At 38.1% G+C, this 14,992-nt stretch overlaps 1 protein-coding gene across 2 annotated transcripts in view; it reads left to right on the forward strand.

Annotated features, from left to right (window-relative positions):
- ecd (ecdysoneless cell cycle regulator) overlaps nt 1-14,992 on the forward strand; it is a 152,480-nt gene that overhangs the window by 72,607 nt on the left and 64,881 nt on the right. For both annotated transcript variants that reach the window (XM_090377004.1, XM_090377005.1), the window contains 2 exons: nt 12,988-13,116; nt 13,444-13,578. In XM_090377004.1, the coding sequence (XP_090233130.1) occupies nt 12,988-13,116; nt 13,444-13,578 (264 nt within the window). The remainder of the gene's footprint in view (nt 1-12,987; nt 13,117-13,443; nt 13,579-14,992) is intronic.

Here is a 14,992-nt window from a genome sequence, read left to right on the forward strand (position 1 = left end):
CCTGTCCAGTTGAGCTTTAAATTTGTTTAGGCTATTAACTTCAACAACAAGTGATGGAAGTCGGTTCCACCAACCAACCAACCACCTGCTGGCCAAAGGCAAATTTCTGCACATCTATAGGACATCCGTCCTTCCTCAATTTGAATTTATGCCCTCTGAGGTGATTATTCTGAGCAAGATGAAGAATCCCATTGGCATTGAGCATGCTCAAACCATTTAAAGCCTTATACACCTCTATCAGATCACCTCGCCGGTGCCTAGTCTCCAGACTCTGTATTTTGCAAAACTTAAGCCTTTCTTCGTAAGAGCAACCCTTTGTTCCATTCACTAATCTTGTTGCCCTTCTCTGTACCCGTTCCAGCAGCTCTACATCCTTCTTGAAATGAGGCCTCCAGACCTGTATTCAAGATGTGGCCTAACCATTGCCTTATACAAGGGAATAATCACCTCCTTATCCCTGCTAGAAAAATTCCTGTATATCATTGACAAGACACCATGAGCTATTCTTGCAGCTCGTCTGCACTGCTCAGAGAACTTCATATCTGCCTGCAAAATTACCCCCAGGTCCTTTTCATTCTCCACCACTGTCAGTGTAGTACTGCAGAGTTGATACGTTGCTCTGGGGTTACTGTTTCCCATATGTAGTACTTTACATTTGTCAATGTTAAACTTCATTTGCCACCGCTCAGCCCATCTGTTCAACCTTTCCAGATCCTGTTGCAGCAGCATAGCGTCAGTAGTGTCCTTAACAACCCTGCCAACCTTTGTATCATCTGCAAACTTGGACATTAAACTTGATATCCCATCATCAATATCATTCATAAACACCGAAAACAACAACGGACCCAACACTGAACCCTGAGGAACTCCACTAATAACATTAGTCCACGTTGAGCAGTGTCCATTGATTACCACTCTCTGTCTTCTGCCACTCAACCATCCCCTTATCCATAGCAGCAATTTTCCTCCAATGCCACACTGCTCCAATTTGTGCAGCAGTCTTCCATGTGCAACAGTATCAAAAGCCTTTCTAAGATCCAAATATATAATATCAAAGTTATTCCCTGCATCCAGTTCTTTTGTGACTACATCATAGTATCCAATCAAATTGGTCAGGCAAGACCTGCCCTTAACAAAACCATGTTGCATCTGAGCTATAACTGAATTCTTGTCTAGATGATCCTGCAGTGCTTCTTTAACCAGTGCCTCCATTAATTTACCTGGAACAGAAGTTAAACTAACAGGTCTATAATTACTTGTGTCAGCCTTTGATCCTCCTTTGTGAATTGGGGTTACATTTGCACATCTCCAGTCTATGGGTACCTCCCCTGAGTCCAAAGAAGCTCTCATAATTATGGCTAGGGGATTGCTTACTTCCTTTGCTGCCTCCTTTAATATAACTGGATAGATCCCATCCACCCCAGGTGCCTTTTTTATGTTTATCCTCAACAATCTCTCCTCCACTTTCCTCTCAGTTATTACAAAATCATCCAGCTCACTGCCAATGTTTACTTTACCTACATCATTCTCCCTCCTGAATAACTCCTCATGCGTGAATGTAGATGCAAAATACTCGTTTAGATTGTTAGCCACCTGAGCAGGATCCTCAACTGTTGAACCATCAATATCCAGTGGACCAATCTGATTCATCCCTTTCCTTCTTGAGTTTAAATATGTAAAGAACTCTTTTCTGTTTTTCTTTGCATCCTTTGCCAAGGATTTTTCGTAGTCTGCCTTTGCCTGCCTAATCTCCTTTGTGACTTGGTTACAGACCAACTTATATCTATCATAGGCTTCCATGTCACCCATTAATTTGTATGTATCCCATGCATTTTTCTTCTCTGCCACATGTCTCATTAGTTCATCTGACAACCATTTAGGCCTAAACCTTGAACAATATTTCTTAGTTGGTATGTAAAGCCTGATAGCCTCCAAGATTAGTTCCTTGAATGCTTCCCATTTTGAGTTTGCTGTTGGTAACATCATCGGTTGGTCCCACTGTATAGAATTTAAATACTGTCTCAGACCATCATAGTCGCCTTTACGAAAACAAAAACCCTTCCCTTTACCTCTGATGGTAGTTACCTCCTTGAGTAAATCCCACTTCAACACACTGTGATCACTGCCACCTAGTGGTTCATTTATCTGCAGATTCTTAATGCATGAAGAATCACTACTGATAATCAGATCAAGAGTATTGCTCCCTCTTGTTGCCTTACAAACATGCTGATGTAGAAAACAAGCATCCAATAAATCCACAAAAGCCTTGCTAGTGTGTGAGTGACCAGCCCCCAAATTCCAGTCAATATCTGGGAAATTAAAATCCCCCACTATAAGACTCTCTGATTTACTGGCCCACTCTATTTCCCTGTACAATATCTTATTATACTCATCAGAATCATTAGGCCTATAGCACACTCCTACTCTCAATTTTGATTTCCCTATGCTTATGTCACACCAAACTGACTTGACACTGCCGTGTCCATCGATGTCGACTGGCTTCACTTCCTTGGACTTTGTGTTTCTTAACTAATAGCATAACCTCTCCTCCCCTCCTGTCCTGTCTATCCTTTCTATACACATTGTATTCCCCAAATTCCAGTTCCGTATTACTTATATCTGTGTAACACCACGTCTCTGATATCCCAACAATATCTGCCTTTGATGTTTTGAGCAATACCTCAAATTCATCAAATTTATTTACCAAACTCCTAGCATTGGTGTACACGCAGATATACATGCACCTGTTTCTATTCTTAGCTACCCTAACACAACCCATGTGTTTACTTGTACCGCAATGACTCCCAGCAGTCTCTGAAATATCCTGCATCTTGTTTTTCAGGCTTCTGCTCATTTCAATAGAAGCAGTGCAAGAATCACTTCCACCTCTGCCAGTGGCTACTGTTAATCTATTAGTCCTTGTATCCCCCCCAACTAGCAGTTTTCCGACCCACCTAACTCTGCCTCGACAGCATCAGCAAAAATTCTTGCACCCTTTCTATTTAAGTGTATCCCATCCCTGTAGAAGCAATCTCTCCTGTTAACAAGTACAGTCCAGGCTGAAAACAATTCTACCCCTTGAGCCTTGCACAATCCCTCCAGGGCCGAATTGATCGACAAGGCTCTCATCATATACTCCCTCCTGTCGTGTTGTTATTTGTTGTTGTTATTTGGATTTTTAGGAGCATTAGCAACTAAGGCCATATTGCTCCGGGATATGCGGTGGTCATTCCCTGACCTTCCCGCATCCTCCATATTTGGTGGTGACGGGCTCGAACCCTGGTCTAATCAAGAAGCGTGTGCTAGGCACTGCTGCTCCTTCCCACCTGGCTACGGAGGCGCCCTCCTGTCGTGTCTGGAGGACACAACAGGAGGGAGATATTGTGACAATTAAACACATTGCAGATTATGATGACCATACATCTAAATGGAAAACCATTGCTTCAATTTGATCTGGATCGTTACGTCAAATCATTCCTCTGTAATTATTGCTCAGCTATTGAGCAAAGCAGAAGATCGACAACAAATATTAATAAAGAAGTAAATTGGCAATTTTTAGAATAAATTTTTCTTGAATATTTGTGAAATATTTTTTTTTCATGTAATCTTTGATTTTTGTGTACTTTTTCTAGTGTTTGTTTTTTTATGTAATATTTGTTTTTATATTGTGGAATGTTTTGTGATAGTTTTTATGTTATTTGTGATATGGGAAATATTTCATGTTATTTTTTATTCTCAAATTAAAATTTTATCGTGAAAAAAATGTATCCATCAGTGGCATAGCTACTATATAGGCAGGCAAGGCAATTGACTCTGGGCCCGGCCCTTTAGGGGCCTGGTGTCTTTGGCTGTCTCCTGTTTTTGCAATTATCATTAATTAAGTAGGGGCCTGAACATGCTCTTTGCCTCCGGGCCCGAAAAAGGGTAGCTGCGCTACTGGTATCCATTATAAAAATTGGACGAATAAAAAAAGTTGCGCGTGGGTCGAGCATGTGCAGTAGATGGTTTATGCGAAACATCCTTTGTGTTTCTTTTAGGTATTTTGATTTGTATATATCAATTACGAAATAAAAGAGCTTTCTTATTGTAAATATTTTATTGATCATTTACAGATTTTCATAATTTCTAGAAGACAAGATATAATGGATTTATGATAACTAAAGTAAGAGATGTATACTTGCGAGTGCAACGTATCTAAATAGCTCTGTAAAATATCACCGAACATAAGCAGCTGTTAGGGCTACCTAACAATGGAATGTAACGAAAATGCGAGACGAAAAAAGAAATTGTTGACAAATATTTGTATTGTTGCAATCATACTTACTGCAGTAGTAACTTCAGGAAGCATGATCGCAACGTCATAGTATTCAAAATTTCTAAAAAGTTAGAACTCCAGACACTGTCGTATCCAGTTATCGTCGTAAGGCGAAGCATGATGACCGAGTTTTTAAGTTGTTTTTTTTTTATATAGACCTAGGAACGTTATACACATTCACTTATATGCATGGTTAAGGGGGTAATAAGTCGCATCTGTCCACCCCCCCCCTAAAATCCGCCACTGACTCAAGATATCATACCAATCACGAAAAATGCATCATGCGCTCTAATCACACTACTAGTAGTGCGAGCGTGCGAACCGCCTCTAGTAGAAGCCACAGATGACGTCATTTCCGTGACGGATCAAATTTACTCGGTAGAAAGTTGGAAAAACTGCGAGCCCATTGTTAAAATATTCACAGCTCGCCACTGGTGATATTGTTGTACACATTGGCACTAATGATATTAAGAGTAGGAGACTGGCAGAATTACTTAACAAGTACAAGCCAATGCTGAAAAAAAGCCGTGAGTTAGGGTTGAATTTGAAAGTGTCTGCAATTCTGCCCAGACACAATAGGACGGATTATATGATGAGAGCCTTGTCGATCAATTCGGCCCTGGAGAGATTGTGCAAGGCTCAAGGGGTAGAATTTTTCTCAGCCTGGTCTGTGCTTGTTAACAGGAGAGACTACTTCTATAGGGATGGGACATACTTAAATAGAAAGGGTGCAAGAATATTTGCTGATGCTATTGAGGAAGAGTTAGGAGGGTTAGAAAACTGCTAGCTTGGGGTGGGGGATACACAGACTAATAGATGAGCAGCAGCCTGGAAAGCAAGGCAATGGGAATTTCCAGGACTGCTGGGAGTCATAGTGGAACAAGTAAATACATGGGCTGTGTTAGGGTAACTAAGAGTAGAAACAGGTGCATGTATACTTGCATGTACACCAATGCTAGGAGTATAGTTAATAAATTCGATGAGCTTGAAGTGCTAGTCAAGACATCAAAGGCAGATATTGTTGGGATATCAGAGACGTGGTGTCACACAGACATAAGCAGTGCAGAACTGGAATTTGGGCAGTACAGTGTACAGAAAATATAGACAGGAAGGGAGGAGGGGTTATGCTGTTAGTTAAGAAACACATAAAATCTAGGGAAGTGCATCCAATTGATGTTGGTGGACAATGAAATGTTGAGTCTGTTTGGTGTGACATAAGCACTGGGAAAGGAAAAATGAGAGTAGGTGTGTGTTATAGGCCTAATGAATCTGACGAGTATAATGAGCAATTGTGCAGAGAAGTAGAGTGGGCCAGTAAATTAGTGTCTTATAATGTTGGATTTTAATTTCCCGGATATTGACTGGAATTTGTGGGTTGGTCACTCACACACTAGCATGGCTTTTGTGGATTTATTGGATGATTGTTTTCTACAGCAGCATGTTCGGGAGGCAACTAGAGGGAGAATACTCTTGATCTGATTATTGGTAATGATTCTTCATGTGTCAAGAATCTGCAGATAAAGGACCCACTGGGTGGCAGTGATCACAGTGTGCTGAAGTGGGATTTACTCAATGAGGTAACTACCATCAAGGGTAAAGGGAAGGGTTTTTGCTTTCGTAAAGTTGACTACGGTGGTCTGAGACAGTATTTAAATTCTATACAGTAGAACCAACTGATGATGTTACCAACAGTAAATTCAATAAGGGAAGCATTCAAAGAATTAATCTTGGAAGCTACTAGGCTTTTCATACCAATAAAGAAATATTGTTCAAGATTTAGGCCTAAATGGATGTCAGATGAACTAATTAGACATGTGACAGAGAAGAAAAATGCATGGGATACATATAAATTAACAATAGTGAAATTATAGTAACCTTATAATACCGTGATAAATCTGACTAAAAAATGAATAGCAAATGCTTAGAAAACAGTACTCACCGTGTATAAATCTGCAATAAATTTTTTTGGTGGATGGTGGTTAAATTTAGGTTGGAAGAAGCATTAAAAAGAACTAAGGCAGAGGGAATGGGGTGAAAAAATATTTTAAACAGATTTTAAAATGAGCGCAAGGAAGTAGAAATGCAGATCTCCAATCCTTGGTTGTCATAAAGAGGTTAAAAGACGTAAATGAAAAAAAGAGAGAAGACTGGTGGTGCCAATAGTCGTTACGAGGGACTTTCGTGAGTAAACCGTCATCAGTTGGCAAATGGAAGAGAAGTGAGCGCGTGTTGTATTTAAAGTTTATCTAAACTCCCATGATGCTCTTTTTGACACATGGGAACTTTAGCCGCGAGAGGTTCCAAGCCGGTGAAAGGTTGAAGGGAAGTTTAGCGTTAATAATGTTGAGATCGGAATGATGTCGGTACCATTCGATGGTGAGGGCTTCACATTGAAGAATTCTGTAGCGCGATCTAAGTTTAATAATAGTGATGGCAGAGTCAACAAAGGGCGGTGTGGTTGTGGGTTTGAGCATGGGTTGTTAACTCAGTGCAGGATTGACTTGTCTTGAAACTGTTGAAGTGGTAGTATGCGTGGGTATTGGAAGTTGTGGAGGAACCGAATTTGGTGGTAGTGCTGCCGATGTAACAGGTGTCGCAGTTCGGTTGACATTTTATGAGATATATTAAGTTATTGAGATCATTGATGGGATATTTGCATGTATCTTTATAAGAATTAAATGGGGAACCTAGTTTATTGTAAGTGGAGAAGGTGAGGGAGATGTCGGTATATTGGAATGTACGTCGGAATTGTGCTGCGAGTTCACTATGGTAGGGGAGAACTATGCGAGTATTTGTCTTGTGACTGTGTCTGGTGGGGTTATTAATACTGTTTTTAGCGGTGGATATTGTGTGTTGGATGAGTTGAGGGGGGTAGCTCCTGGCTATGAATTTATCAGTAAGGTATTGAAGTTCATTGTGTAGATCGTTTTGTGAACAGGTGAATTTGATAACGTTGTGTAGGACGGCTTTTTTGGTACTAAGGGGATGATGTGAAGTGAAATGTAGATATTTACCGGTGTGCGTGTTTTTTCTGAAAATCTTAGTATTTAAATTTGTGTCTGTTGTATAAATAGTGAGATTAAGAAAATTAATCTGGTTGTCTGTTGCGATTTCGAGGGTAAGGTTTAGCCTGTCATGTATTGTATTGAATTTTAAAAAAAAGATTGTCTGTGGTTGTTCTGTTTCATTTCAGAGAGGAAAGGTTGTAAAATTTGGTTTTCAATAGTGGCGAGATTAATTTCAGAAAGGGGGACAGAAATGCCTAAACCCATTGGTAAACCAAATGTTTGTCAATAAATTTTATTGTTGAATCTAAAATATCTAGCGTCTAGTAAAAGAGTGGTAAGTTCAAGGATGTTGCATACCACATGTTCGATGTTCAGCATCAGAATGACAGCATAATTCCTAGGCATGTTTTATTGTTTCAGGGCTATTCTTACTGGTTTCAGTAGCTTCTAAAGTGCAGCTCCTCACTTTGTCTTAATGTGGTAATATATATAGAATAAAACATGTAATCCTACACAGTGTAATTGGTAATGAGTGCTGACAACTGAATGTAGATTTTCTTGTTCAGGTATGAGCATTTCAAGAGTTGAGAAATCCATTTCTTGTAAAATATGATTAATCTGTTACCAGAACATGATTTGAGAAATTGAGGATCATGTGTACATTGCAAAATGAACTACTAACAAACGGGTGCATTTATTCATATCCTGTAACAACAGTCTTGTACAACCATACTGTGAAATGGATGCAATCATTACCTGATAACATTCTGCTAATTGTAGTAGGAGATACACGTATAACTACAACATTGAGTATTTACTCTTCACCATTGTAGCATTGTTAAAATTTTTCTTTACCAGAATTTACAGGCAACCCCTGTATAACACAGTACTTCTACAACACAGTTTTGCTCTAACACAGTTAGAGATTTGCATCAAACTTCAATAACACAGTCTTTTTGAGCTTTTATGCTGGGGAAAAAAGCCTGCTATTATGTTGGATGTAATTTTTCAACATTTCCATTCTTTTTTGTGAATCCCTGCTGTTGACTCCTCGTCTCTAAGCAAAAAAAAAAAAAAAAAAAAAATTTATTGGGAAATCCCCATATTTTATTTTGTTGAGAAATCCCTGTGTTAGGTTCTGTGCTATTGAACTTGTGCTTGTTTGAGACCATAAAAAATTGTGACTTTTAAGGTTTTTGTATGGTTATTTTGGTTTTTATTTGATTGCTTATGAATTTTTCCGGGTATGTATTACTTTGTTCTTATAAATATGGTCAGTTCGGCAGAAAATGAAATCTCTGTGATTACAGAACTTGCAAAGTCTGTAAGAGGGTAAGGTTTTGATGATACTACTACTGAAAGACGTTCAAGAATTACTGGTAGAAAAAGAGGTTTGCGAAGCAGGTTTGGTGGAAATAGCACTTGGAGGTAAACGAAATCAGTTTAGAGGATGATAGTGCAGATGAAAGTTCCAAATTTTACACTAAAAAGTGTACTGGAAAGCATAAACTTAGATGAGCAATTAGAATCTTATTTTTTGAATGTCGATCCTTTGACTGAAAGGAACACAAAGTTCAAAAGAGAGCTTCAAAAATGCTTAGCTCCATACCATGCAATTTACAAAGATCTATCAAGCAAAAGCAAACAATCCCAGAATACTGATTTTTTTAAAAGAGAGCAGAAGATACACGAAATCCTAAATGCTGCAGTAGAAAGTTCAGAAGGTGAAGATGTTCTGTAACAGAGAAAACATTCTTGTTTGACTGTACTTAACAGCAATGAAGAGGAAGAAAATTAAATGAACTTGCATTATCTGACATATATGTATCACATTTTGTAAGATGTTTGTTCAGTTATTACTATTTTTAATAAAAATTAAGTTACTGATAATTATAAAAAAAAAAGTCATATTTTTGTTAGCTTTTGGAATGTAACTCCCTTTTTGTACTGGTTCTTAGTCCTGTATAACACGGTTTCACACTACACGAGATTTTATAGGAACCTAATTACCATGTTATACGAGAGTTACCTGTACCTGAAGTAAAAGTCACATTGACAACTGTAGTTATGTACTCTGCCACACTTGTTACTTCTCTGAGTAATTGTCATGATTTATGTAGTAGCAGAACACTATGATATTAGTGTTGGTGTGTATATCTTGTAATGTTTAAAGTACACAGTCATATTTTTATGTCATAAATTTGAACATAAACATGTTTTGTCATTTTACAGGTTTTATTAAATTTATGATTAATATTTAAGCAGTATTGACTGTCTCCCTGTCAGGTACAAATTTCTTGTGAATCACACCCTGTTTGTCGAAAAACATGATCAGCATAGTCTTAATCCTGGGCTTCTGTAAACGAAACTTTTTGGGCCTTAGTGATGGTTTTGAAGTCACTACATGCTCAAGTACTTTGTCTCCTGATTGTACTGAAACGACCAATACTCATCTCCAGTGACAATGCAGTTGAGGAAATTAGGATTGTCTTACCAAGTCTGGAGGAAGTCCTCGCATGATGACGTTCCTCATTGCTTCTGCTCATCCATGAGGCTGGGCTGCACAAATTTGCTGCACAGATCTTCCCTAAATCTTTGTGTGGAATTTGATGAATCTTCTCCTTATCCATATACAACTCAGCTATCAGTCCGAGAGTCAAAGGACAATCTCTTGCTACAATTTCCCAATTTTTTGCAACTCTCCTCATTTTAAGAGGTTGAGGTCACTTCTTGGGTCATCGAGAACATCCTCACATCCATCTTTGAACTGCTTATGCCATTCAAACACACTTGTACGACTTAACGTTTCATCACCATGAACATTTTTTAATATAGCATAAGTTACTGTTGTAGATTTTCCCATTTTACAGCAAAATTTGATATTCGTTTGTTGCTCTCCTACAAAATTGTGACACAGAATGTTAATGCTACTAACGATACTGGTTGTTACTTGCAATCTGTCAGCCTAGGGATAATCTCTGCACCACTTGTTTTTTTTGTGGAGGTTTGAACTACATATACCACTTCCATTTATTTTTACTCGATGAACATGATTGCAACAGCACAAGTGCGGGAACTTTATTGCCCCAACTCATATCACTTTGTTTCTGCTTCTACATTAGAATTTGTGGTGATATAGAAAGAGTCATGAAAAAAATGATGAACCCGTCAGAATTCCAAAGAGGTCAGATTGTTGGTGCACATTTAACAGGGGCATCAGTAACAAAAACTGCTGATTTGTTTAATGTATCCAGAGAAACTGTGTCAACCGTGATGTCTGCATTCACCACATATGAAAAAACAAAATCTGACAGGATGAACAGTGGCAAAAATCAAAGCTGACTGAAAGAGACTGCCAGACACTTAAAAGTACTGTAGCCTGAAAATATAAAACTATTATATCAGAAATACCTGTAGAACTTAATGTGAGTCCTAGCAATCCATTTTATAGCAAAACTGTTTGGTGAGCACTTCATAAAGCTGAAATTTATGGCGGAACCACTATTGCCAAGCCACTTGTTACTGATGGTAATGCTAGAAAGAGGATGCAGTAGGGCAAGGAGCACAAAAACTGGAGATTGGAAAAGGTGGGGATTTTTTTTTTTTTTTTGCCAGTGCTTTGTAAGCTTGCATCATTTGCCGCTACTAATACTAATAAGTGTGTGCATAATCCAGATTTTGTATGTGCATGTTTTTCTTGTAATATTATTATCATTTTTTTTAGATTTTATGTGTACGAGCATAGTATTTTCTATATTTGGAAATGCTGTAATTCACCAAAGCTGAATTTCAGCATTTCCAGTTGAGAAGGATGCACTGTAATGGGATAACACTTTAAAAAAAAAAAAAAAAAGTCAGATACAGGCATATATTTTAACTGTTAGGTTTATGTTAGATATTCACTGTTTTATATATACAGGGTGTTTCAGTTAAACGTTTCAGAACTTCTAAGAGAGGTAGGGTACATCCTGACAACTCGAAATCATATAGCAATGTGGTGTCGGAAATGCTTTTCTGAAGCGGTGTTGTACACAGAAGCACCATAAAGAAAAGAGACCGTAAGTGAGAAATCGTTTTAATAATACATGAAAAGAAGCAAAAGGTACATGGATTACCGTAGGTACATGGATTATCAAGTAGATAGGTCTAACCGGACCTATCTACTTGATCTTTCTGCAGCAAGTATTGCCACAACTTTTGAGAGATGAACAGATTTCTGCATCGACGCAACAGACAATGTGGTTCCAACACGATGGAGCCCCTGCCGATTATAGCGGAGATGTTCGTAACTACCTGGATGTCACATTTGGTCAACAGTGGATCGGGCGTGGTGGTCCCGTGCGTTGGCTTGCTCGGTCACCCGACCTATCATGTCTTGATTTTTATTTCTGGGGTCATCTGCTGATGACAATGCTGAGGAGCTGGTTTCAAGAATCGCAGTAGCTGCCGAAGAAATTCGAAATTCGCCTGGAGTATTCCAGAATGTTCGGATGTCCATGCGTCGGAGATGTGAGGCGTGCATTGTAGCCCGTGGAAGAAACTTCGAACACTTACTTTAATCCATGTACCTTTTGCTTCTTTTCATGTATTATTAAAACGATTTCTCACTTACGGTCTCTTTTCTTTATGGTGCTTCTGTGTACAACACCGCTTCAGGAAAGCATTTCCGACCCCACATTGCTATATGATTTCGAGTTGTCAGGATGTACCCTACCCCTCTTAGAAGTTCTGAAACACCCTGTATATATTCTACATATGTAATATTGATAAAAATAAGATATAATGAAATTACTGAAAGTCTTAGCAAACAAGAAAAGGTATTAAAAATTTTAAACTGGGTTTCTACATATTACTGCATTTTCGAAGAATGTAATTTTGTAAGATTGGTTTCATTAATGAAGAACTGTGAATTAAGACGGGATGGAAGTCATTTGTTATTGCCTGCTACTGTTTTGCACCTCCTGTTTCATATAGTTAAATTTCCATATGCTTGAGATGTTGGAAGTTGTGGCATTAGGATAATTTGTTTCTGGAGATTTAAAATGCTTCCTCAACTTTTCAGATTCAGTGGTTTAGTTTTTTAATTAATATCTTATTGCTAATTTTTACTTTGCATGTTATTGCAGGCGCCTTAGGCGCCTCCGTAGCCAGGTGGGAAGGAGCAGCAGTGCGTAGCACACGCTTCTTGATTAAACCGGGGTTCGAGCCCGTCACCACCAAATACGGAGGATGCGGAAAGGTCAGGGAATGACCATCGCATATCCCTGGAGCAATATGGCCTTAGTTGCTAATGCTCCTAAAAACCAAATAATAAGCATGTTATTGTTATCTTAATTTGCAGATAAGGATACAATATCATCATTAGATGCTTGTTTACTATACAGTAATATCACTGACACTACAAAATTTGGATCTGACATTCACAAACAAAATAAACTGCACCATAGTTAATTACTTAAAAGACCAATATTAATGCAAGCAATAAATTGCTGTAAGGCTAACTTTGCAACCAATTATTGTTCTCTCTCTCTCTCTCTCTCTCTCTCTCTCTCAATGTTTTTGTATGTTGGAAAGAAATAGTTAATTTAGATTATAGCATGTATATTGATTGTGTTAGATATATTGTGAATATATATATATATATATATATTGCTATGTTTGTAGGTAATTTTCACCAGGTGTTTATATGCCCAGCTCTTACAGCAGGATTATTTGCCAGATAAAAAGATTGGTTGGAATATACCTTCATTAAGTAGTCCAGAATACCAAGCATATAATCTAGGAATGAAACTGGTAAACTTCTCTCTCTCTCTCTCTCTCGCTCTCTCTCTCTCTTGCTCAGCTTCTATGAAATGAGATTCACTATATTGGTTAATTCCTTAACTCAGTAGTAATATCAAAAGATTTTAATAGTTAAATTATTGAGCAGTATTAAAATTGAGGTGCATATAGATCTCACAGTATTGTTTTAAAAGTATTAATTTATTATTTACTTAAGAATTTTTTTAAACACTTGGAGTCAAATTTTTAAAGTTTAAATTTTCCCTAAATCTGATACTTGTAAAGAATCTGATTCAAAGTTAATTTTTGAATATATTGATAATCAAAATTTTTCCATAGGCTTGTGGATTTGAAATCCTTGTAGCAGGCGCTGATAAATCTTTTAATTCTTTGAATTCTGATGATGCAGATTTTGAACAGGATTGCCGATGGAAGCACTTTGTTCACATTCTAAAAGCAAGAGGTTATTTCAAGGTATGTACTAGTTATGATGTATTTAAACATAATGTGAGGGCACACTAAATTAAAATATCTAGGGTTTCTACAGATCGTTATCTCAAGTTAATTATAAAAATGTGCTCTTTTACAATTTGTGAGATAAGTTGTTCATTGAAAGTTATCTCATTATACAATAAAAGATATTTTGGCAATGTTTTGGGATACTATTGAAACCTCACCTTCAGGCCTAATGTGCTTGCAAAGGAAATGTGGAGCAGGAACTTAAAGTTCCTGCTGTCATTTATTTATCTTTATATTCATATTAATGCACAGTGTTGACTTGTCTGATGCACAACCCATTTTAATATTTGAAATTAAAATGAGTTGTACATGATCTATCATTCCATAATGTAACTTTCAAATATCCATTAATATTTGAAAGCTACATTATGGGATGATAGATAATGGTGTGTGGTTTTTGCAATCTGATGACCACGTTTGGGTCTGGCAGATGCTAATGAATGTTGTTTACTAGGCTTCGCAGTTGTTTTGTCCCAACTATGAAAACCCCTTGATGTTGTGAGGAGATTATCATCACTGGGATCCAACGTTCACAACCTAAGTTCCAGACTAACATAGGAATCTGGCATGTTTGCTGTGCACTGCAGCCTATGAAAACTTAGAAAGGGGAGTAAATCCCGGTGATTAAGGGGCTTCAGCACACCATTTTGGATCCTGCTTTGACAAGGAGGTCCTGGTATTGCTCACCCAGCATCATTCGGCTAGCGGGTTTGCCTCTAAGGATCAACCGTCAGTGCTACACCCCTTACTCTCATGGTCAAGGGACAGGATTCAGGCTGGCTGAGGGAAGTATGGTGCCTCTTGGTATCCCTGACATCCTACTCCCGGGTGCATTTATTGCTTGCTGGATAGGGGGCATCCCTTTTGGTTCCATGATGGATGGGGAGCCTGGACACTGAAAATAATTAAAATTCCCAGAATCTTCATAATAAATTCTACTGGAGCCCCAACACAGTCCTCGGAAGAATTTACATTTATGTGTTCCTGTGGATTCCTGATTTTGCATTCCGACACCAAGAAACTTTTTTTTTTTTTTATGAAAACCCCAAAAACAAGAGGTATTAGAACCTATAGTACTAAGTACTATAGGTGCATGGGTTGGAGGTTGAGAAGACGAAAGAAGATATTTGTTGACATTAGACTTGAACTTCTGTAGACTGTAATTTTCAGGAAATACGTATGAAGGAAGATTGTTCCAGAAAACGGCAGTTGAATGAATAAATGAGGAAGATGAAAAGTTGGTTCTGTGGGTTTGAAGTTGGACAGTAAATGGATGTTGGCTGGTGGCGGCACATGTTTGGACTGTTTTGAAAGAGAGAGCAGGAATTATAGATGCCAATTCAGAAGAAGAGTGCCCATGGAAGTATCT

The sequence above is a fragment of the Mastigoproctus giganteus genome, chromosome 7 (assembly GCF_048544385.1).
Source record: "Mastigoproctus giganteus isolate SK-2022 chromosome 7, ASM4854438v1, whole genome shotgun sequence".
In the NCBI taxonomy this organism is placed as follows: Eukaryota; Metazoa; Arthropoda; class Arachnida; order Uropygi; family Thelyphonidae; genus Mastigoproctus; species Mastigoproctus giganteus.